General features: G+C 36.8%; 1 protein-coding gene across 1 annotated transcript in view; it reads left to right on the top strand.

Moving 5' to 3' along the window:
- Positions 1-26268, top strand: part of LOC142334635 (patched domain-containing protein 3-like) — a 93677-nt gene that overhangs the window by 43760 nt on the left and 23649 nt on the right. Inside the window, exons 5-8 of the mRNA XM_075382828.1 lie at positions 2017-2229; positions 2866-2989; positions 9136-9308; positions 13487-13738. Of these exons, the coding sequence (XP_075238943.1) occupies positions 2017-2229; positions 2866-2989; positions 9136-9308; positions 13487-13738 (762 nt within the window). The remainder of the gene's footprint in view (positions 1-2016; positions 2230-2865; positions 2990-9135; positions 9309-13486; positions 13739-26268) is intronic.

Genomic DNA, 26268 nt, shown 5'->3' on the forward strand with positions numbered 1-26268 from the left:
GCATGCAAAATATAATTTGAAGTTTATTAATTAAGCATCCAAACGTTATTTAAAATTTTTTAAAAGTGATTTATAGGTAGAATTAAAGACGCGACAAAATGTAATTGTTTTGAATTGTAGTGGTTGTTGTTATTATCTGTAAGCAAATGTAAATTTCTGCTTCTGGATATAATTTTTATGAGAATTGTTTATAGAGAGAGAGAAAGAGCAAAATGAGCGTATTATTCAGAAAGAATAACTAGAAACAGGTTAAACAAAGAAAAAGACGAACAAAACCTTAAACTTAATTTCGAAAATTCATTTACTGAATGCAATTGGAAATCACTCAATAAATCAAATTTAGCAAGAAAAAAATCAGTAATCAATTCACATGTGGTTTATTACCGAAATTTTCCTGTGTCCAAACCTATTTTGTTACGGACGAACAAGAGGACTTAAGATTTTGCGAAAAGAAAAAGCTTCGTTTTTTAGATAGAAAAGTTTACGGAACTAGTTCGGCGACGATTTAGAATCTCGGCTGATTGGTAAATTAATATCTCTTTAACTGAATTTGAACCTGAAGGTTTTTCAGACGATAATTTTTCTACCAATTTTTCAAAAAATTATCTCAAATTGATGGTGCCTGAAAACAAACAAAAACCTGAAAAACAATGAACAAAAGTAAGGCGACAATCAAGAACATCAGTCAATGGTAATCTCATTTTCCATTCCACTAAATTGAAACTGCGGACTGCGGATGTTTCAGAAATTAATTCATTTGTCCGTTTTTCAATAAATCATCTCAAAGTAATCATGCTTGATCACAAATAAAAGCCCCAAACCCCACAAAACCCATTGTATATTATTAACCTGTAAATCACTTTTTATCACGTAATCGCTATTACAGAATAAAGCTTTAAGCCAGTTTTACATACTCAGAAACGCGCATTAAATTAGGCTTCTTTGCGGATTATAGATACACTCAGTGCAAAAATTAGATACATTCAATGCGAAATCGAGTTACTTGGCGTGCGAAAAGGAGATGCATACGTCGATCACATTCGTGATATTTAGCGCGTGAAAAAAGAATACATAGCTTGCATCTCAATTTGGCGGTTAAAATTTGGACATTTGTGCAAACACAGGTTTCGTAGTTCGCTTCAATTTTGCCAGTTTTCGCTAAAGTATCTAGTTTCCGCAATATTGTTGCTTTTTCAATATATTTTCAACGTTTTTTGTTGCAATCAGGAGTGTGCTCAAATTGGAATGTTACAATTTATTGCATTGATTTCAACTGTTTGGATAATTTAATAAGTTCATCTACCTTTTCTTTATCCTCTTATTTACTCAGTGTGACCTATGGCTGCAGAATTGATTACGCAACAGATGAAATTTTTCATTATTGACAAAAAGATATTCAGAAGAACAGTTTTCAAAAAGATGGAGAGTAAAGCAAAGCAAAATGCAAAATTTGACACAGAAATAAAAAAAATCAAATTACGTTTCAACTATTAAAATTTTGCTGCTTTATCAAATAAAAGAAGTCCACTTTTCCATAAATTTATTTTTTGCAGTTGCTTTTCTGGTCTTTTTGCTAAAAAAATAGTTATGCAAGCAATGAAAGTTTTGCATAGGATACAATCAACTCTTAACAAAGTGCTAATGTTCAAAATTTGGATTCTCTTTCGAAAAAAATCCATTTCAATGTGCAGACGTTCAAAATAAAGACCGGACAATAATTACTTTGATATGACCTTTCCGCTCAATAATAGAAGGATCATCATAGAGATCATAATGTTTTGATGAAAGTTTTTTTTTAATTTGGGGAAGTCATATATGATACAAATTTATGCTAATAATTACTGGATGTTCCACAGATTTCTTTTTCAGCAAATGAATACCAGTCGTTCGAAATCAACCGACTAATTTAATACATTCTAGCATATAATTCCTTTCTTATTTTCTCGAGGTTGGCACAAAAACCGTGGCTAAAAATTTGGTCTCTGCTGATTGCAATTTGATTTTGATTGTTCGCAGGAATACATACGGGAATGGGAGCAGAAGTTCCTAGATGTATGTGAAGAAGGCGTGGGCGGGGGTGCAACTGTGTACTACTTTGCAGTGCGGAGCTTCGGGGATATAGGGGGAGGGGCAATTGATGACGATCTACAGTTCTTGGCTGGAGGATATATACTCGTTATCATATATCTCATCGTAGCTCTGGGAAAATTCAACTGTCGTGATCAAAAGGTTGTCTATATCAATTTTTTCTGTTGTTTTCGTAGATTAGTCATCCTTGTCTAGAAAAGTTGCTGTTGTGCCTACATAGCAATTAATAATATCAAGTGTGGACCAGCATTAGATCAGAGGCCTGTTCTCGACTGGCCTTTGTGTTAATATTCCCGTCGAAACTATGGTTAATTGAAAGCTCATCATCGCGCAGTCGACTTCACGGAGGCAGGGGATCGAACCACCATTGATCAATGGCGTGTGAGTCACACACACCTGCCTCCCGGACATCATGACTGAGCACCGTTTAATTTGCGTTGACGTTTTACAGAATTTGAGGAACGTAATAGTTATTTTGACCACATATATTGACTATAAATTTATGAAAAAGTTGTAGTCTTTATATTGTATTGCACCGACAATAGTGACCTGCATAAGCCATGACAATTCTGAACTTATCGGAAATTTTTCTAAAATTTTTACGTTTTTATTCTTGAAAATTGACGTGATAGGACCCCAATTTGCCGCTGAAGTTGATCTGGCACAAAATACCTGATTTCTGTGCCCTGATCTTTGGATGTGTCCAGGCTATTACCACACGAGGAATTTAGTCAGATCCCGGAAGGCTGTGATAAGCATAAATTGTTATGTATTTAGATCTACATGGCAATATGTGGGGTTGTGTGTATTGGGATGGCAATGGGCATCTCTTATGGCATCTCGTCCGCTATTGGTCTTTACTTTGCCCCTCTTCACAACATTCTGCCATTTCTCCTTCTAGGTAAAACTAATAGGAAAAAAATTGGTGCCTATACAAAAGAGTTAATCTTCGATTTATATGGGCACATATTACCTGAGCGCACAAATATCGGGGTTGAGTCAATACGATCCGCTAAAATTGTGCCTGAAATGAATAATTGAAAAATAATCGAACTTTCATCATTATCATTCAACTTTTTTTTGTAATTACGTTTTCAAAATTACATCGTTTTGTTTTCCGAGAATCACACTCTAAAAAAATCGTGTATTTTTACCCGATTTCACGTGTGAAAACGGACACACGATTTTAGTCTCATTTACACGAGAAATCGTGCATTTCCACACGATTTTCTCGGGCTTAACCATAAGATTTTTCATGTGAATCACACGATAAATCATGTAAAAAACGCACGAGTTTTCACGTGTTTCCGTCTGAATTTCATGTGAAAGATCACACGAAAAATTGTGTAAAAACACATGATTTCTCGGTTAATTTCAAACGAAAAACTTCGGGAAATTTGCACGATTTCTCGTGTGATTCACATGAAAACTCTTATGGTTAAGCCCAAGAAAATTGTGTGGAAAAACACGATTTCTCGTGTAAATAAGCCTAAAATCGTGTGTCCGTTTTCACACGAGAAATCGGGTAAAAAAACACGATTTTTCAGAAGATTTTGCATGAGTTCTCGCGTGAAAATTTTTTTCCACTCTGCAACGAAAAATCTCGTTTTTTGTAATGAATTTTGACTAAGCAAACGCCAAACAACACCTATCGATTCTGAAAACAAGAATTACGCACTCAATTGGTTTCACTCTGAGTTTTCTTTAAGGTTTTTCGACAGAGCTTGTCCGCAATTGGGCAAATAATATAGAAGCTTGAAAGTTAATCAAAGCATTATTGGAAGAATCAAAATTGGAATGAGCTAACGCAGCAAACCCTCTCTTATTTTTAAAAAAGCAAGGAGTAAGACAGTCAATTAGATTAGCATTAGCGATGATTTCAGGTATCATAATACAGAAATAATGAAGTTGCATCAAAATTTCGTTGGGTTCTCGCTTGTTGGTTATAACAGCGAACTTATAAAGCTGCATCAAATATTTATTGGTCTCTCGCTGCTGGTCAAAATTATTGTCTCATAAAATCAATTCAATTCTGGAAGCTTTTAATCTAATCTTTTGACCAATTACGCCAATAAGACAACCAGACAAACAAAAACAACAAATAACCACAGCAGTCAGTTGAAAACTATTTTCAATTTTCATGGCTTAGGATTTCAATATGATGACCAAAACAAAGAGAAAAATGTACAAGTCTCAAAAAAGAGTTTCCTAGGGAACTTGTTAGATTCTCTTATATTCTCAAGCTATGAATTTCTTTTGGGCAAACAAACACTCATTTTGATAAAAAAAACATGAGATTTTCTACGAAGTGGAGTTGACAGTCACTCAATATCAGCGTTGGAAACAAATTTTTTGCGAGATAAATTTAGGTGGCCCACTTTACCCCATTTTTTTTTCATTTTAAAGTTCTATCTTTGGTTTTAATCACTGAAAAAAGCCCGAAATAGCATGAGAATACAATTGACAGAACAGTCTTGTGTTCTAAAAGAAATTGGGATGAGTAAAAGACCCACAGAGGTTGCATTATTCAAGAAGCATTTTGAACCTATAACTCTTAAGTGCGCTACATCTACGTTAAACACATTATCCATAAAATTTTTAAACTCATTTTACTGGGGTCTTTCTGTTGGGTGTTTATCAACCAGGGCATAAATTTCCAATCCAGATAACTAACATATAGTCCATTGAGCTCGCCAGATTCTCTTTTTAAATGACAAAAACAAAGAAAAAATGCATTTTATACCCAACTTTTTCAGTTTAAAGTATTATCATTGGTTTCAATCACTAAAAAGAGCCCAATGTAGCATGAAATTATCATGGATAGATCAGCCGTCTGTTCAAAAGGAAATTAGGACGAGGAAAAAATCTGCATTTTCTATAAAAACTGCTTCATTTCCTCATACATTCATTCACATAAAAAGCGTGTATTTTTTCATCACAAGAAGAAAATCAAGACGCATTTTTCACACAAAAAATAGTGTGATTTTTCATCAGACGAGAAAAGATCGAGTAATTTCACACGAGAGATTTTTAGAGTGCACAAGGCAAAAACGTCAATAGAAAGGAAACCTAATGTTTCACTGTAAAAAACAAAAAAAAGATAATTTTGCCGTTCTGCTAATAAACGATTTCACAAAATTTTCTGTTTTATAAGCAATTGATATAACAGGAAAAATAGACAAAATTGGAACATTTTGCAACCTAATGGAATGGTAGGTAGTTCGTGCAAACACTGATCATTATTATTTAATTTTAAACCAATAAGATTGAAAATTGTTTATAGTTTTCTCTCTTCACTGCAAAACTACTATTTTAATGCAACCTAAAATTCAACTATTTTAATATTATCACTGAGAAGCAATTGTGCAACAAAAATAATTTTCGCGGGATTTAATTTGAAATATCTTTGATAAATAAGTGGCTGCGGCTTCCACTATGCTTTTATCAGAAATTCTAAACAAAACGAACGTAGAGGGAGAAAAATTTTTTGCTGGTTATCGCAGGAAAATTTGCTGCTACAGAGCTTGGCCAAATAATGCTGGTATAAGTTTTACAAGAGACAAATGCAATAAAAATTTTTTCGTTCCCATAAAGTTATTGATTCGCATTTTTGAACATTCAAAAACGCTAGCCGAACATTGCAAGGGCCTATCGTCAATGGGTTAGCGCATTCACTTGATTCCGCTTGAAGGTATAAACAACGTGCGTCAATTTTAGTTATCAAAAAGCTGGATCAACAAGTAAAAAACAGTTGAAGTTCATTAAACAGAATATCGGTCCGAGTGAAAAAAGTGTCACGGTTGATGAGCTCAGATTAGATGGTGGCAAAATTTTAAGAGATCCAAAAGAATCGTCAATTGTCTAAACAGAGCCTTTGCTAATCGAGGGGTTTTCAAAGGTTCAGATATTTTTTTTATATGCCCTCAAAAATTTCACATACTTGACTTCGCATTCAGAGCTGTGACACGAAAAGAACTGTTTTCAGTCATTCACTCGATGGAGGGTTAAAAAAAGCAGCAGGACCTGGTAAAATATCAGTTCGGCTCATAATGTCATGCAAATTGGTTAGAGGTGTACATCTATAGTTCGCCTCAATTGAGTGCATTAAGGACAATTCGTACAATAAACAATATTATACAAGAATTCACTCTCAGTCAACGTATATGTTTTTTTTTAGTTCTTCATTGATTTAACGAATGATGTTTACATTATTTAGTCAAGCACATGCTATGAAAACTTCATAACTGCATTTTCTATAAAAACTGCTTCATTTCCTCATACATTCATTCACATAAAAAGCGTGTATTTTTTCATCACAGGAAGAAAATCAAGACGCATTTTTCACACAAAAAATAGTGTGATTTTTCATCAGACGATAAAAGATCGAGTAATTTCACACGAGAGATTTTTAGAGTGCACAAGGCAAAAACGTCAATAGAAAGCAAACCTAATGTTTCACTGTAAAAAAAACAAAAAAAAAAGATAATTTTGCCGTTCTGCTAATAAACGATTTCACAAAATTTTCTGTTTTATAAGCAATTGATATAACAGGAAAAATAGACAAAATTGGAACATTTTGCAACCTAATGGAATGGTAGGTAGCTCGTGCAAACACTGATCATTATTATTTAATTTTAAACCAATAAGATTGAAAATTGTTTATAGTTTTCTCTCTTCACTGCAAAACTACTATTTTAATGCAACCTAAAATTCAACTATTTTAATATTATCACTGAGAAGCAATTGTGCAACAAAAACTATTTTCGCGGGATTTAATTTGAAATATCTTTGATAAATAAGTGGCTGCGGCTTCCACTTTGCTTTTATCAGAAATTCTAAACAAAACGAACGTAGAGGGAGAAAAATTTTTTGCTGGTTATCGAAGGAAAATTTTGCTGCTACAGAGCTTGGCCAAATAATGCTGGTACAAGTTTTACAAGAGATGGAGGGTTAAAAAAGCAGCAGGACCTGGTAAAATATCAGTTCGGCTCATAATGTCATGGAAATTAGTTAGAGGTGTACATCTATAGTTCGCCTCAATTGAATGCATTAAGGAGAATTCGTACAATAAACAATATTATACAAGAATTCACTCTCAGTCAACGTATATGTTTTTTTTAGTTCTTCATTGATTTAACGAATGATGTTTACATTATTTAGTCAAGCACATGCTGTGAAAACTTCATAACTGATTTATTTCTCTTCGAAAATTAAAATGTGACGCATGAAGATTAAAATTTAGCGTAACTGTCCACGTAAATGTTGAACTCAACTTCATCTTATTTGAGATAAATTATGTGTTTTCATTTTTCATTAAAAAGAGCAAAGTAGAAGTTCAAATAAAGGTAAATAAATGTTTTTGCTGAACGGTTTGTAATTGAGAAAAGTTTGGTTTCTTGAGTAATTTTTGTGACTCTTAATCAGTAAAATTGAAAGCCTCGGATCGTTTAAGACATCTGTCAGGTTAATAACTTGTCTAAATTGCCCATTTGAAGTTTTGTCTCTAAAAAAATCGGTTAAAACCAGCTGAAGGTGGCTTTAGAAGTTCACTTATAGCTGTGAAAATTAATTTTAGCTGTGATCAACCGTGATAAAATCACAAAAATTTGTATCTCAAATTAAACTAATACAAACGCACTATTTTTTTCTTAAAATGTTTTTTTGAGAAAGAAGACATTAAGGTATTCAGTCACAGCATTATTAATTTACGAATGAGGAATGACAAGAATTTGTTTTGGCAAATAATAAATTTGTTTTGGCAGATTCTGTTAAAATTTGTGCACTCTCATTTATCTGCTCGTTCAATATTTCAACTAATAAATTACGTATTGTTTTTGTTTGATAAACTTATTATGGTGACGTTCAACTATGCTGACGTAATACTATGCCGATTATAAGAGTGCCGAAAATTTATTCAATTTTCCACCCGATAAATTTCTAAACCAATCAAATCACTTTAACTGAAATGATAATTGGAGGGAGAAATATTTAAAACAAACAATGATAATTGCGGACCACGGCCATGCCTCAGCGGCCCGTGGGACTTGATATGAATCAATCCAGCGTGCCCTAGTTGCTTTGAAAACAACATTCGGTTTGCATTTAATTGATAATTAATTGGTAATAGCAGTTTCGGCACTTTTAGAATCCATTTCAGTTTCGGCACTTTTAAACGTCGGCATAATATTACGTCGGCATTGTTGTACGTAATCGCTTATTATAAACAGTTCTAATTGAATCATTTTTCCTGTTCAATATCTATTTAAAAATAATGCTCAATAGTCAATATGCTCCTTAACTTTCACTTAAAATTGTTATGTTCTGGTATTATTATCTAGCGTGGTGTTATTTGTTTTTGTTTCATCGCTAGTGAATAGATTTTGCACCTCGTGAGTGGCAAAACTATAAATGGTAAAATTTATATTTGGTTCAAAATACATTTATTAAAAACTAAAAAAGAATTGTTTAAAAAAGTTATCCCTTAAAGCAACACGTTCTACTCGATCTTTCTAATTCCTCTAATTTATAGTTGAAAACAAAGTAAGTACTTTTGTGGGGCAAATTAATCGCAAATTTTTCACCCAAAAAATTTTTGTATGGTTTTTGTTTGAGTTTTCATGGAACGGAGGAGCAACTAATTTTCAAACTTAAAAACTGCAACGACATACTGCTAACTTAAACCTCTTTAAAAGTTAACGTTATAGATTTGAAGGTGTTTTACGACTTATTTCTCTGCTGAAAATGAGATAAAACTTTCCTGTTGTCAGGAACAATATCCTAGGTTAATAATCAAGTTAGTAAAACTTCGCATTTTGAAGCATTGTGACTTTGTACAAATCATTGAGGATACGCATTTATGATAAAGAAATAATAATGTTTTTAAAATTTATTTCACTCGTTGGCATTTGGTGGTTTGGAATATTATGTGCTAACGCACACTACCAATCCTTCTTCATTAACTTATGCGACTATAGCATGCTAATCCATGGGTCGAGTGGAATGAATAAAGTTGAGCTATCTGAAATTTATCTATGATCTATTCTATAGGTATTGGAGTTGACGACATGTTTGTGTTTGTGGCCGCCTGGGACAACCTCAGTCCAGAGGAAAAGACGAAACCCCTCCCGGAAAAGATTGCTTTGATGACCAGACACGCAGGGGTCTCAATCCTTATCACATCCCTCACGGACTTCGCAGCATTCACCATCGGAGCCACTACTGTGAGAACACCCTACCCTCGTTGAAATATTGCCCAACTAATTCCGAATTCTTGATATGATCATTTTTTTATTTTTTTTACTATGAAATACTTGTTTTTGATTAGTATTTATAGGGAGCTATAGTCGAAACCCCGGTTGTGGTTTTTTATTGACATTTTTGTAAACTGGCCTTCTTGACTATTCAAAACAAAGTAATCAAATCTTCCATTAATCTTCCCTCTTACCAAAATAACTTTTCACTCTATGAAAATTGTTTCAAATTAGTCAAATCATTGCTGTTTTTTAATCGGAGACGCGTTGAGTTGTTCTTCCTTTAACTACCGACAAAATTTAAAATGTAGCCAAGTCTTGCAAGCTCCCGGTCTGTAAAAATCGTTTGGATGTGATGCCTCTACATTTTTAATCAACGTCAATAAAAATCTCAATATTATTGAGCAAACTTTCTTATAGAATGATAACTTTATACTAAGATCCATTTCATCCGTAGCGCCCAAAAATTGTCCATTAAACATTATTTTTATAGCTGCGAAGCTGTAAGCTGAGCGAAGCTATATTGCGGTGCTCTTGGTTTTTTACAAATCAAAAAATTTGAATTGTATTGGGGCGCTGTCTTTTTTTACGACTCGAAGAGGAGTATTGGAGAAGTCCTTTTTTTTAATCATTTTTATTTTTTTTAAGATCTGTTCACACATTTTTATGATTTTTGAAGTCAAATTGGAGTAGTGATTTTGGTCACGCCGAAAGAGGAAGTGGAGCGAAAAAGCGAGTGATTTTGCGGCATGAAATTTATTCGCTCTAAATTTAAAGTGGAGTGAGAAAACGGTGTTTGAACAAAATTTCGCTTTCTCGCTTGTGGTTTTTTGTTCACATGCAGCAATTTCACTTTGATTTGTACTGTTTTTTCAGTTTTTGGATGGGATTTTTTTCTAAATGGTTTTCCAATCCATCCATAGTCCGTTCTAGGTCTAGTTTTCTGTTTAGTCAATGAAAATTGTACGCCAGGACTTGTCCTGCTATGTTTTTTTATTTCGTCGTCATGATTTTTGTTACGACCATATGACGTCACAGCCACTTTTCGTTCATTCGTTCATGCAATTTCAACTAAATTGCATGCGTGACGTCATTTTTTGCTCTTAGTTTAGCGAGTTTTTTGTTCATTCGCGTGATTAAATTTTTGGTCACACTTGACTTACCTCACTCTCAAAAATGACTTCCTCACTTTGAATTTGAATTTTATTTACTTTAATTCAAAGAGATAGGGTCAAATGGGTGTGTGTCACTCTAAATGAAGGTTATTTGAGATCAGCTAATAGAGGCAGCAATAACTTATACAGATTTTTAATCAAGATATAACAGATCAGCCTTCAATGAAAAGACAAATGTTTTTGGTCTGTCCTTTTTACTGTTTTTTACCGATCTACGAATCTATTGCGGCTATTTTCTGGCAATCTGCCAGCTATGTTGTGCAATTTTGTGTAATACCGACGTTTTGTCTCACCATTTGTGTCAACGTCTTCGAAAAAACGAGAAAAAAAAACAGGTAAAGCGCCAAGGGCTAGTTTTCAGAGAGCGTTTTTAATCTCAAAGAGTACAAATCACCACCGCACTGAAGCTGCTAAGGAGACTTTAACTCATGATGTGAGCACCCCGATGAAGTAACTTGTTAGAGTACTGTAAATTGTGCGAAAATGTGGAACAGTGACGTAAAGTTGCTGTAAGTAAAATGTTTGAATTAGACTATATCGTCCGCCACTCTTTCCGTATGAAGAGCGGCGGCAAAACATTGTCTAATGAAGCGAGGAGTAAGTTATGCAACTCCTGTAATCCTAACGAGAGTAGATTTATCAGTGCCCTCCGAAGTTTTTCGAAAACTTGGCTTCACGTTGGATTTCGATAACCGTTTGATGGCGACAACCGTTGGAATTCCTCTTTGCTCGTGAATTCTCATTTACGCTTCTTTGGTTTTCGCTGTCAAGGTTTTACTTTTCAGGGTGTTGCATAATTATTAGCCGCCCTCATCTTCAAAATCGGCTATTATAGCGCTCCTATTTTTTTACAATTCAAAGAATTTGAATTTTATTGGGGCGCTGTCTTTTTACGACTCGAAGAGGAGTATTGGAGAAGTCCTTTTTTTAATCAATTTTAATGGAGTGATTTTTGAAGCGGGAAATGAAACGCGTAAAAAAATTTGGAGTGATTTTGGCGCTGAACAAAAGTGAAGAGCGGAGCGAAAAGAGAGTGGTTTTTGTTCATACCGCTGTTTTTGAGAGAGCGAGAAATTGATGTGTGAAAAAATTTTCTCTAAGCGAGCGAAAATTTTGTTCACGTGCGGCATTTTAAAGCAGTTTTTTTCATTTATTTTGGTTAGGAGGTTTGGTTATGATTTTTTTTAAATTTCAGGCTGGTTTTGGTACTGCTTTGAAGGTTTTTGGAAATTCATGTGAATTTTATGATAATTCGGAGGTTTTTTATGTATTTTGCTGATTTTCGGGCTAATTTTTGCGGTTTTTTGACGATTATTTTGTTTTACTTTCTCAAATGGGTATTGAAGAAACCCCTTCTACTTGAGCAAATTTATGATAACAATTGGTTGCACTTTTGTGGGTAAGAATCATTTTTTGTTGAGAAATATGACAAAAAATGGCGAAAGTTTGAATTATTTTTCGTAATTTTTTTGCCGTTTTTCGTTTTTGTCTGATTTTAGCTAGGTTTCTTAGCCTTTTATGACATGCCTATTGCTTTGCGAGCATCTGGATACCCTATTGGCTGATGGGAATTTTTCTTTGGATTTATAAGCTTTTGAAATTTTAAAGATTTTGATAACTTTTTCCAGTTTTTCAGTGAAAGTTGTTTTTTAAGAGCTTTCTTTTCATAATTTAGCCTAAAGTATTTTTTTCAAAATTCACCTCAGTGGTTTTAGTAATTACTAGTAGTTTTCATGAAGCTATTTTGGCAGAGATAGTTTTTTCGGGATCTCAATTTATAACAAAATTTGATCAGATTTTTTATCATATTTTAACAGATTTGATTTTGTTTTTACTTTTTTGTTTCGTGACCTTGTTTCAAGATAAACATAAATTAGTGGTGGCATGCTTTGTTTGATGAGTAGTTGGATGGCGTTTAAATAGATTTTCACTTCCAGTCGTTTCCGGAATTCTTCCGGCTATGTTTTTTTTTAAGATCTGTTCACACATTTTCATGATTTTTGAAGTCAAATTGGAGTAGTGATTTTGGTCACGCCGAAACAGGAAATGGAGCGAAAAAGCAAGTGGTTTTGCAGCGTGAACTTTTTTCGCTCTAATTTTAAAGTAGAGTGAGAAGACGGTGTTTGAACAAAAATTCGGTTTCTCAGTAGTGGTTTTTTTGTTCACATGCGGCAATTTCACTCTGATTTTTACTGTTTTTTCGATTTTTTGGATAGGATTTTTTTCTAAATGGTTTTCCAATCCATTCAAAGCTCATTCTAGGCCTAGTTTTTTGTGTGAATTAAATTTTCATTTCTCGTTAGTGGTTTTTTGTTCACATGCGGCATTTTCACATTGATTTTCTGTTTTTTTCTTATTTTTTCATCAGATTTTTTTAAAAATGGTTTTCTCAATTCACTCTTAGTCCATTCTAGGTCTGGTTTTTCTGTTTAGTCAATGAAAATTCTTTGAATTGTACGTCAGGACTTGTCCTGCTATGTTTTTTGTTTCGTCGTCTAACGCTCTTTTTTCGTTTTACATTTGTTCACACAGCAAAGCTGAAAAAGTCAAATTTTCTGCATGACTTCTTCCTCTCACTAACGGCATTTGCGCGCGTGACGTCATTTCTCACTCGCTTTAGCAAAAGTTTTTATGTTATTTGCGTGATTAGATTTTGATCATACGTGACTTACCTCACTCGATAAAATGACTTCTGCACTTTAAAACTTAAGTTTAATTTGAATTTGTTTAAGGTCAAAAGAACTCATTTGTGCAGTAAAGGCCCCGAATAAGAGGCTTCTGCGGAATGAATTTTAACAAGCTTTATTAATTTATCGCTGAATGTCTTTTATCTATATTTTTGAGCGGCGTCAATTTTTTTTTCAATTTAGATCCTTATCTGTTTCTATCTCTATTATATGGCAGGCATGTCTATTCTTTCGCAGCTATTCCGGCAATCTGCCGGCTATGTTTGTTTTCTGTCATTTATTCCAGATAATTCCAGCTCTCAGGTCCTTCTGCATTTACGCGGCCATGGGAATCCTGGGAATATTTCTGGTGACACTGTTTCTCTTCGCTGGCTGCTTCACTTACGACCAGAAACGAGCAGCAGCCAACAGGAATGCATGCATTTGCTGCATCAAATTGGGCGACAACTACAAACCCAATGATTGTAGTGAGAACCCACTGTCTGTTCGGGTCTTCGACAAAGTCATCGCCAGGGGCTTATCCTACCTCCCTGTTAAAGTTAGTAGTTTTCCTGGGTGGAGAAACTTTGAATACAATTGCAAGAGACGCAAGAATTGCGCTGAAAAACGCAGAACTTGTCAATTTATTTTCTAAATATGTAAATATGCACTGGAATTAATTTTGAGAAAAAAACTACCATTTAAATATGGGGCTCATTCACAGCTTTTGAACATTTTCAACAAATTTAAGGACAATCAGTTGAATTTCTAAAGTAACAATGCGCTGAAATGAACCTATACCTCTATCACAGTTTCGCATCTCATCAGTGTTTTTATACATTTTATCTTATTTTTCGTCGTATATTTGCCATTCGCTTAATTGCCATGGCATGTGTAAAAAAAACCACTCTCTTTATTTTTCCATTTCCCAACCTGCATCGTTTTCATTTAGTTCTTCCCACTTCGCTTGATTTTTTCGGAAGAAATGACTTAACGTTTGATGTTAAAGAACATCAGTACAAAAAATTTGATTGGTTTGCTACTCTAGTATGGAAAACAGAAATAAAAATACTCTCAAAAATTAGTCCTGGTACGCAAGACCAATATCCGAATACAATTAAACAGCATGGCCTAATTTATTCTGTTTACTATAACTTACAATGTGGTTCCGGAAAAAAACCACGAAAAAAACACTTAATTTTAGATAAAAACCTCAACGGAAATAAACTCCCACTTAACGAGCTGCGCATTCAGCGCGCTTGGCCATGTATGGCGAGCCATGGCCATGCCATAGCGGTCCGTGGGACTTGATATGAATAACCGATATGATCACAACCGAGCAAATTATAACAAACACAACTCAAATTTAAAATGGGGGTTTTTCCGCGGGAGCTTATTTCCTAGACCCCTTATAATGGTATGCGCCTAAAACAAATTGCTCGCTTGAAATTAACTCAACAGTCGCTTTTTTGGGAGTTGGGGATTATTGTTGAAAAAATCCCAAACCATAAGCGCGTAAGTTTACTCTGATTCGTAAGCGAATACCCTTTTGAAACCTTAATATTTGAGTGCGAGCGGTTTGAAAGTGGATTTTTTGCGACGGTAATTATCAACATATTAGGCAAACGAGAATGTTGCCCGTATGTATATTAGAACAATCTGAGCCGTATGAGGATTAAGATATTTATGAAATAAAATATATAACTCTATATTTTAAACTGATGCTTTCAAAAAAAGAATGCTTCCATTTTCTATAATTCTGAGATTGTAGTTCTGAGTTTTTGTAGTCAGAAAACAGGTTAATTTTTGGCCTAAATTCCGAAAAAAGAGAGATTTTTTCTAGATTTTTTTCTTAAGCATTGGTTGTCACTTCAAAGATTTCGTCTACAATATAAATATGAGTTAAGACCACACCTCGACTTTTAAAAAGACTTTAAGGTCTAGAAGAATGGGTCAATATTGACAATCATACAAAGTCCAGCGTCACAGTTAATATCGCGCTAATGTCTTTTCACGGGTCGAGCATATTCATTTAATGGTCGCGCAAGGTGTTTTCATAAGTCAAAATCTGAGCATGTGAATTGATATTCTGTCTCAGCCTGAGAAAACTCAAGTTCAGCAATAGACAATGTGTTGTTAGGTGATTGTGGTTGTGATGATGTAGGATTGGAAAGTTAAACTTAAGCTTTTTCCCAACACAAAAGCGAATTCTAAATTTGAAACTGTACAAAGATAATAATGGTATAGAAATTTAAACTGATGAGATTGGTTGAATAAGTAAATATTGATTCTGATAAAGATTATATCATGGATTGAACACCAAAACTCTCACCCACGTAACATTGGATTAGAAACCCAAATTAGGGGCCTAAGTTATCAAAGTCATGAATGACCTTCTGAAAACTTTTCCCAAAAAGGTATTTTTCTCACAAAGATTCGGAACATTTGGTAAAAATAGGACTAAACTATCATAACCAAACATAGATTAGCAGTATATATACGGCTCAATTTTAGCCAATTTTTGTAACCAAAATCAGTCTGAAAATAGTTATATTGTCGCGATAATCGAAATTTCGGAGTGAGTTAACAGATCTCTGTCGTGGTACTGAACTTGTAATAATTGTTGAAACTAGTATACCCTGGTAATTATACTTTTCGTTAATTTAACTTAGCAAATTTTCAACTACTTTCTCTTTTTGGACCTTTTCTTATAAATTAGTAGAGTTTAAACTGGTATCTATTAGATATTTGTTAAACACTCTGATACGTGGCACTCATAGGCATTTGTAACTAGTTGTTTTGAAGGAACCATAGTCTTGTAATAATTAGGACTGGGTAAAACTTAATCGTTTCTTTCGGTTTTCTGTTAATCAAAAGCGTACTTGTACAACTTTAGTAACTTCACAATACATCTCTAAGGATCTGAAATCATACTCAATCTAGCTTCAATTTATTGGATTTAAATTAGTTTGGTGACTAGTAAAGTAGTGATCAACCAATCAATAATTAGGTTAAGTTAGGTTAACAGACTGGAGGACAGCACCGAGTCCAGGACAACATCAAGACGATTGATTTCTCAGAGTATTAATCGGCCAAGCTCCTTCCAGGAGCCCGCATAGTGAAGCCACTCTGAGGGTAGGCCTGCCTGCTCGTAGAAGACTTGGCAAGTTAAGTTAACCCATTTAGTATGGAATGGTGAACCAAGTAGACAATTAAAAAGGTCTGCAGTAACCTGAAGTACCTGATGGGCAATGTCTTAACGTTATATCAAGTTGGTTAATACTCGTCTGGTTGGGTTGTGGAGTGAACACCGACGAGTTCTTCACGTCATCTACTATTTATTTTAATTATATTGGTTGATCGATTAATTAGAAACTGAATTGAGGACCTGGTATAATTCTCAATCTTAGTGTCACCAATTTATTTCATTTTGTAAAGCATTTCTTAGAAGCTAAAATATCATATAACATAGAAAGGCAATACCAACATATTTTAATAACATTATTATTAGCAATTGACTACAGTTCTATAGCGGCTGAAAAAACTTTCTTTAGGACTTGAACGGAGGGCCTGGTATAACCCTTCAGTCTAGTTAAGAGTAGTTGGTTTTGTGAAGTTACTATCCAGTCCAGTAGTTTTCTCTAAGGTAGATTCTAGGAACAATTGTGGAATTGTGAATAGGGTAAAACCTCCACCCTAAATATTCAGATTCTATATTGGCGACCACAGAGGGATTCTTCTGATTAGAAGGCGGTCTTGCATTTTACAAAAAAAAACTCAGAATTGAAATTTGAGAGAACCGATGAATTAGATCTTTGGAATACGTTCCAAAGGTAAAACTCATTTATATTTTTTTGTGTCATTTGGTTTTGCATCGAAAATTACTTCAATTACCAAAAATGAACAACGCACCAAACAACCAGCAACAGCAACAACAGAACCAGGCGCAAATAGTCGTAGCACCACCCCTTCTCACACCCCTCCGATACCCCAGCCGCGACTTCGAGAGTTTCGAAAGATGGGTTCGACACTTCGAATCCATGTCAAACGCCAATAATTGGGATGACCAGAGACAACGCGAGGTCCTGCCCACGTGTTTGAACAGTTATGCGTTAGATGAGTATTACAATCTCCCCAATCATTACTTTCAACAAGTGCAAGGACAACCAGCCCCGACCATAGCGAGAGTTCTGAACGCTCTTAACAACAGAATCGGCGACTTTCCCAACGCAAGGAGTGCACGCACCGAATTCAAAAATCTTCAACAATTGGAATCAGAGTCAATCCAAGAGTTCTCAAGGCAAGTTCGTAAGTTAGGAGAGGCAGCCAATGCTCATCTTGATGTTGCGGGACGACAGGAAGCTAACAAAGATGCCTTTGTGGACGGACTGTTGGACAGCGAAATCAGATACACACTCCTGAAGGAAGAACCGGGAAGCTTCAATGCAGCTACACAACGGGCCATTGCTCTAGACGCCATCAGTAAAGCGGAATCCAGTCGACTGCGAGGACGCAGAAACGGGCATGTGAGATGGACAAAGGGTGAACAAGATCATGATGAGTCAGTAGCAGCTGACTTTAGAGCACTCAACACCAGTCTGTCATCGGGTTTCAATCAAATGATCGAGTTTCAGACCAGAAGCTTCAATAAGATGCTAGAGCAGCAAGAGCGACATACACAGATCATGGAGAAGATTCTGGAGACCCAAACAGGATTTCTATCCGAATGAAGTCAACCCAGATTTCAGAGTAGAAGTCCGGGAAGACCGGAAGGCTTTCGACCCAGAACGTCTGCGATGCAGTGCTATAATTGGGCACTTGTCCAATCAGTTCCCACAGAAAGGAACAATACAACCTGGTTTACCCGCAAACTTGGACACCGATAGACAACCAATCGTAAAAAGCATTTTACAGAGAGCGAACCCAGAACAAGTGAGCAATATCAACAAAGTTCAAGCCGAAGCAGTCTTTGGACCTACAGTCTACGTGATGGTTGATCTTGACGGACATAAACACAAAGCGTTAGTGGATGCTGGGAGCAATGTGAACATTCTATCAGAAAAAGCTTACTCACAGTACGAACAGCGTGCCAAACTAAGACCTTTCCGAGAACAAGTTCTTTCGGCCACCAATGATCCTTTCGAAATACTTGGCGTTTTTACTGGCGAAATAACGTTCGACACCGGGGTTAAAGTGAAAGCCGATCTCCTGGTGACCCCAAACACAGACGTGCCTTTGATACTTGGAACCCAGGTGATGGAGGAGAATAAAGTATCAATCGACTTCCATTCTAAGCAGCTCATGATGGAGAAGGAAAGCAATGTGGTAAATTTGCAATTTGCCTATAAACCTGAAGTCCCCAGGCACGTACATCTTTGTGAGACGGAAGCAGAATCTGGTCTTGATCAAATTGAAACAACGGAAGAAACACAGCACAGGGCAACTGCAGAAACAAACCTAACCCTATCATGCGATGAAGAGTTGGAACAGATTTGTTCTTTAGCAATTCCAGACAGAAACCAACAAACAGACGTCAGAAGAACACTGCTACGAGAGTTCAGAGATGTGTTTGCAATGAACGACAACGAACTTGGACAGACACACCTGGTTCAGCATGAAATTGACACAGGTGATACGCTGCCCATCAAGCTTGCACCCCATAGACTTGCACCTGGAAAGATCACTGTGGTTAAGAAGGAGATTGAGGACATGTTGGCACGAAACATTATCCGACCATCAAACAGCCCGTACAGTGCACTAATCGTTCTCGTTACCAAAAAGGATGGGAGCAATCGAATGTGCACAGACTTCAGACGACTAAACGAAGTAACAAAGAAAGACGCTTTTCACCTTCCGCGAATTGACCAGATACTGGATCATCTTCACGGAGCAACGATTTTCTCAAGCCTCGACCTAGCCTCTGGATATTGGCAGGTCCCATTAGCTGAGAGTGCTATACCAAAAACTGCGTTCGTCACTCCCGATGGTGGACACTGTGAGTACCTCAGACTTCCATTTGGACTTTGCAATGCACCGGGAACCTTCCAGCGACTTATGACAAGCATCTTCAATGAATATCTCTTCTCGTTCGTCCTCATCTTCTTGGACTACGTTCTGGTGTTTATTAGGAATGTGGAGGAACACGAAAAACACATGCGCCTCGTTTTTCACGCTCTTCGCCAGGCCAATCTTAAACTCAAACCCAAGAAATGCCGCCTCTTTCAAGAATCCGTAACCTATCTGGGATACAAACTGAGCCCAGAGGGAATTGCACCAGATGAAAACAAACTCGTTGCAGTACGGGACTGGAAACGACCAGAAAACGTTACCGAAGTGAGGTCTTTTATTGGATTTTGCAGTTACTACAGACGGTTCATCAAAGACTTCGCTGGGATAGCGAAACCTCTTCACCAGATAACAAAAAAGAACAGCCGTTTCACTTGAAAACCCGAATGCCATAATGCGTTCGAAAAACTGAAAGCGGCTTTGATTGATAGCTCAGTACTCAAGCATCCGGACTACAACTCTCCTTTTATTGTGGACACGGATGCAAGTGACAACAGTCTTGGAGCAGTACTCTCGAATATTGTCGATGGAGTAGAATACCCAGTGGCTTTCGCAAGCAGAGTTTTGACCCCAGCAGAATGTCGTTACTCAACAACAAAAAGAGAAGCATTAGCAGTCATTCAGGCGATGAAATGGTTCAAGCCTTACATTTGGGGAACTCAATTTGTGCTCAGAACAGATCATGCATCGCTACAGTGGTTATTTAGACAAAACAATGACGGGATGATATTCAGGATGCTACAAAGACTGCAAGAGTTTGATTTTCAAGTAGTACATAGACCAGGAGACAAGCACGGGAATGCAGATGGACTCTCAAGACAGTGCAGCATCACACCTGAGCTAACTGAAGCTGAGAGACTGGATATGTTTGGAAGTTGCCCATCAGCTAACTCTTTGGAAGACGCCCTCGGAAGAATTAACTTAGTTACAGCAGAGGACACGAACGAACCAATGAGTATCCAATTTCAAGAAGACGTAAACTCACTTAGACTGGCTCAAAGAAACGATCCCTGCTTACGTCTCATCTTGCAATGGGCAAACGCTGAGAAACATCCAGACCAAAATCCGCTGAGAGACTTAAAAATCAAGAAGGCAAACGCAAAAGCACAAGGAGAAGATGCAGTAGCGATGTGGGGCCTTTGGGACCAGATGGAACTGACTGATGGCGTGCTGTACAGGAAGTGGCATGTAGAAGGAAGCAATACAACACAAAAACAACTTGTAGTACCGCAGGGACTCAGAGAGACAGTTTTGGAACAACTTCACGATTCAAAACTCAGTGGAGGCCATTTTGCTTTTCAAAAAACCTTGGACAGGGCAAGACAGAGGTTTTGGTGGCCCAATATGAGAAAAAACATTGAACGAAAAGGTGAGAACTGCACCCTGTGTCAAGCACGAAGTACCGCTGGAAAGAAAAGAATAGCCCCTCTCCAGACCATCAACGTTGGGATCCGATTCAGCAAAGTGGCAGCAGATATCCTAGGTCCTGTTACCCGAGCGAAAACAAGCGGTGCAAAATACATACTCGTGTTGACGGACTGTTTTACAAAATACGTGGTTTGCGTTCCCTTAGAAAGAACTACGGCCGAAGATGTTGCTAGAGCAATTGTGGAGAAATGGGTTTTGACGTTTGGAGCACCTGATTGCCTACACACCGATCAAGGATCAAACTTCTGCAGCGAACTGCTACTGGAAGTGTGCAAAATTTTTGAAATAGAGAAGACAAGAACATCTCCATATCACCCGCAGGGAAATGGTATGGTAGAACGTCACAACAGAGTTTTTGCGGATGTTATTTCCAATTATTGCGCAAACAATCCAAGTAGCTGGGATCAAATGATTCCCTATCTCAACTTCGTCTATAATACGACCGTACACAAAACAACAGGACAGACTCCATTCTCCCTTGTGTTTGGACAAGAATGCAAATACCCGATTGACTTGCTACTCCCGAAAGCACCTGGTCACGAATTTGGCAAATACGAATTCGCAAGATGGCTCAACGAGCAATTCAGAGAAGCACATATGAATGCTAGAGAGACACTTGTTTACAAGCAAGAAAGACAGAAAGATATGTATCAGAAAAACGTTTTTGGAGAGGAATTGAAGCCGGGAGAGAGAGTCTGGCTTTTTGCACCCCACAAAGCGAAATCAAAAAAATTTTTCCTTCCATGGGACGGACCGTACAACATCATTGAGAAGACGTCAGAGGTCAATTACAAAGGATGCGAATGCAAAGAAATGGCAGATAGTCCACTACAATCGATTGAAGCCTGTGAAGGAGGAAGACGAGTTACCCAGAATGGAAACGAGATCATTACATCAGGAGAAATGGCCCAGCCGCCAGAATACAAATGACCAGGAAGTTCCCATTGAAGTAAACAATCAAACTTTCACTCCAGAAGTTATATCAAAACGACTCAAACAAGAGAGTCCCTTCAAATGGATGGATGAAGATGAAGATTTTTTCTACGATCTCTTTGCAGAGCGAGAATATTCAACTAAAAGGCCCACTAAGACTAACATAGGAGCAGAAACGAACACTCCGGAACAAGCAACAACCCAAGAGAACCAGTCTCCTTTTGTAACACCAGCCAAAGAGATTGAATCTACACCACTGCCCCAACGACCACACAAGCCAAAAAATGTCTTGAGGGACCTCAGTGAAATACAGTCAACACCTGCAAGCGCCAAAAGGGAAATGTGCAAACCAAAAACATTTGCATTACTTTTGGGAACCAAAACTGACGAAACAGTAAACTCCATCGCTAAAACCCGAGAAAGACGCGCAGTGAAATACCCAAAACGATTCGGAATCGACGACGAATAAAAAAAATAATATATATTTATATATATATATATATATATATATATATATATATATATATTATATATATATATATATATATATATATATATATATATATATGTGTGTCTTTAAAAAAAGAAACTTGATTAAGTTTCTCTATATAGCATTGCCTAAAAAAATGTAAAGATCAAAAGATGAGCCGAAATTTCTATTAACGACGGGGGCAATCGTAAAACATATTTGAATAGCACCAAATTAAAAAAAAAAGAACTATCTTGCAAGTTAATGTAACACCGGTATTATGAAAAGAACTAATTAGCTCGAATACATTTCAGGGAATTTGGGGGAATTTTTGTAGAATGTAGCACTCTTTCTAATACAGAAAAAATGCTATCTAGGTTTAGCACAGTAATTAACCATAGTAGTGTTTAGATGTACAACTTTGTGATATTTATATTAATACTTGCGGTACGACAGCAAACAGCGGAGAGTGCACGAACTACTGCGCATGTTCTCTTCCAACCTCAAACTCCAGTTTCAATGGCTGACTCATATCTGACTGTGGATATCGCAGTCCCACTTCCAAAGCTGTTGAATGTGGATCTCCGACCAATTTATAAATTCTCTTCAAAACTTCAGCAATTGGAACAGAAAACATGGAAGAGCTCCCAGTTTTGCAACAACCCAGAAATAAGCGCACTATTACAGCACCACTTTGACGGAATAACCTCATCTATTCAGACAGAATACGAAACAGCAGAGAAAGAAAGGACAAAGCTTGTCAAAGAAGTAGCATCGTTTGTAAACCAGACTATCACTCTTCAGCGACAGAGACGATCACCACTGCTGTTTGCAATGGGAGCTGCGACGGCGATAACTTTGGAACCCTTACTGGAAAAAGCAGGCTGCAGGCTACTCTCAATTTTTGGCCTGTGTGAAAACTCCAAGCGAAAGATGGAACAACTGGAAGGACGGTTGCACTGTTTGGAATCAAGAATGGTTCACCTGCACAACGAAGAAAAAGAGTCTATTCAGGTCATGGCCAGCAGTAGTTTGAAGCTTCATGAAGACACACGAAAAGTGCTAAACTATTCAAAGGATAACTTTGAGATTCTGCAAACAAACCTGGAGCTGCTTCAAAAAACAATGGAAGAAATACAACAAGCCCAAGCCTGTGATCATCGAAGGTCTGACGTTTTTATGTATGCCTTTCGCGCCCAAAGTGCAATTAACAACGTATCGTGGCCTCTCAATGCTATGCACAGTGAGTTGCAAGTACAAACACTATATTTGACGGAACAGAGAAACATGTTTATTACAAGCATTGGAGTGCTATCCAAAGGAACACTGCCAACCGCACTAGTACCCTACGAGGATTTACGGAAAATAATTACAACTCTGAAGCTGGGAGACAAAAAGTGTTCAATCCCATACGACCACTCAAGTTTACTTTACAGCCTGCCCTTAGTGAGAAATGTTTTTTCCAATCCACACGGACTGTTAATCACAATGGAGGTGCCAGTGTACAGTGGTGAACCAATCCAAGATGCCTACAAAGCAATCCCTCTGCCGCAACCAATCAAGAACACAACAACGGCCGCAACTCTAAAATTAGAAAGGAGCTATTTGATCGTATCAAGGCGAGAAGAAAGCTATGCCGAAATGAAGAGTGAGGAATATCTGTCTTGTTGGGGGACACAATTGCTTAGACTTTGCACTAAGTCAGTAGCGTTAGTGAGCTCGCAAGATCAACTCTGCTTGACTTCACTCCTATACAATCACGAGGTGGCTGCTTTGAAGACTTGCACACGAGAAGTAACCGAATTGCCAATTTTACCGACGGCAATCTAGCTTGGGAACTCTATGTAACTCCTCAACGCGGCAGACGATCAACAATTTCTTTATAACATAACGTAGAGTGGGGGCAGAAAGTTTTCAAACCGTGTACCAGCCTGTAAAAGTTGCCTAGTGCATCCCCCCTGCAATGGAAAACTGGTTCACCCGCAGAATGGACTGGTCATGTTGCCCGATCCAGCATATTGTCTTCAACACAGTGGACTATAACAACAATCACAACTCCCGAACTACTGGATACCGCTTTCGACATCCCGAGCTTTCCAGCGGTCACGCCTACAGAAGAGAGTCGGAACTTGATCTTGCATAGGATCAGATCGGCACTCAAGGATGTCCCTACGCTTGATGTCACGCCTGAATTAGTCAGTGAGATGGTAGACAAAATCCATCAACAACTTTCTGACGAAAACAATTTCAAATCCTTTGGCCATGGGTCAACACTGCATACATTTAAAGAGCTGGCTGGTCTGCTTGGTTTCTGTTTATGGTGTCTTGCTTTTGTCCTTCTGGCTGTCTGGACAGGGAAGAAGTGTTACCAGTCCAAGAACACTACGAAACATATTCATAATTTGCCCAACGATGATCAACGAGATATCGGAACTGATATGCACTTTGAGGAGACATTAAACTTAGTTGAGAGAATGCGAAATGAGGAGACAAGCGCTGATTAAAAGAAAAAAAACTGTCGTACCAAAATGTGGTGATGGTGCTCTTATATACTTATACTCTAATTTCACTTTATTGTACTATTCAGGAGAATAGTTTAGTCCGGATGGGTGGGATGTAGGAATGGAAAGTTAAACTTAAGCTTTTTCCCAACACAAAAGCGAATTCTAAATTTGAAACTGTACAAAGATAATAATGGTAAGGAAATTTAAACTGATGAGAATGGTTGAATAAGTAAATATTGATTCTGATAAAGATTATATCATGGATTGAACACCAAAATTCTCACCCACGTAATATTGGATTAGAAACCCAAATTAGGGGCCTAAGTTATCAAAGTCATGAATGACCTTCTGAAAACTTTTCCCAAAAAGGTATTTGTCTCACAAAGATTCGGAACATTTGGTAAAAATAGGACTAAACTATCATAACCAAACATAGATTAGCAGTATATATACGGCTTATTTTTAGCCAATTTTTGTAACCAAAATCAGTCTGAAAATAGTTATATTGTCGTGATAATCGAAATTTCGGAGTGAGTTAACAGATCTCTGTCGTGGTACTGAACTTGTAATAATTGTTGAAACTAGTATACCCTGGTAATTATACTTTTCGTTAATTTAACTTAGCAAATTTTCAACTACTTTCTGTTTTTGGACCTTTTCTTATAAATTAGTAGAGTTTAAACTGGTATCTAGTAGATATTTGTTAAACACTTTGATACGTGGCACTCATAGGCATTTGTAACTAGTTGTTTTGAAGGAACCATAGTCTTGTAATAATTAGAACTGGGTAAAACTTAATCGTTTCTTTCGGTTTTCTGTTAATCAAAAGCGTACTTGTACAACTTTAGTAACTTTACAATACATCTCTAAGGATCTGAAATCATACTCAATCTAGCTTCAATTTATTGGATTTAAATTAGTTTGGTGACTAGTAAAGTAGTGATCAACCAATCAATAATTAGGTTAAGTTAGGTTAACGGACTGGAGGACAGCACCGAGTCCAGGACAACATCAAGACGATTGATTTCTCAGAGTATTAATCGGCCAAGCTCCTTCCAGGAGACCGCATAGTGAAGCCACTCTGAGGGTAGGCCTGCCTGCTCGTAGAAGACTTGGCAAGTTAATTTAACCCATGTAGTATGGAATGGTGAACCAAGTAGACAATTAAAAAGGTCTGCAGTAACCTGAAGTACCTGATGGGCAATGTCTTAACGTTCTATCAAGTTGGTTAATACTCGTCTGGTTGGGTTGTGGAGTGAACACCGACGAGCTCTTCACGTCATCTACTATTTATTTTAAGTATATTGGTTGATCGATTAATTAGAAACTGAATTGAGGACCTGGTATAATTCTCAATCTTAGAGTCACCAATTTATTTCATTTTGTAAAGCATTTCTTAGAAGCTAAAATATCATATAACATAGAAAGGCAATACCAACATATTTTAATAACATTATTATTAGCAATTGACTACAGTTCTATAGCGCCTGAAAATACTTTCTTTAGGACTGTTTTTAGCTAGACCAATATCCGAATACAATTAAACAGCATGGCCTAATTTATTTTGTTTACTATAACTTACAATGTGGTTCCGGAAAAAAACCACGAAAAAAACATTTAATTTTAGATAAAAACCTCAACGGAAATAAACTCCCACTTAACGAGCTGCGCATTCAGCGCGCTTGGCCA

This window comes from Convolutriloba macropyga, chromosome 2 (assembly GCF_964194025.1).
Source record: "Convolutriloba macropyga chromosome 2, txConMacr16.3, whole genome shotgun sequence".
Taxonomy (NCBI): domain Eukaryota; kingdom Metazoa; phylum Xenacoelomorpha; order Acoela; family Convolutidae; genus Convolutriloba; species Convolutriloba macropyga.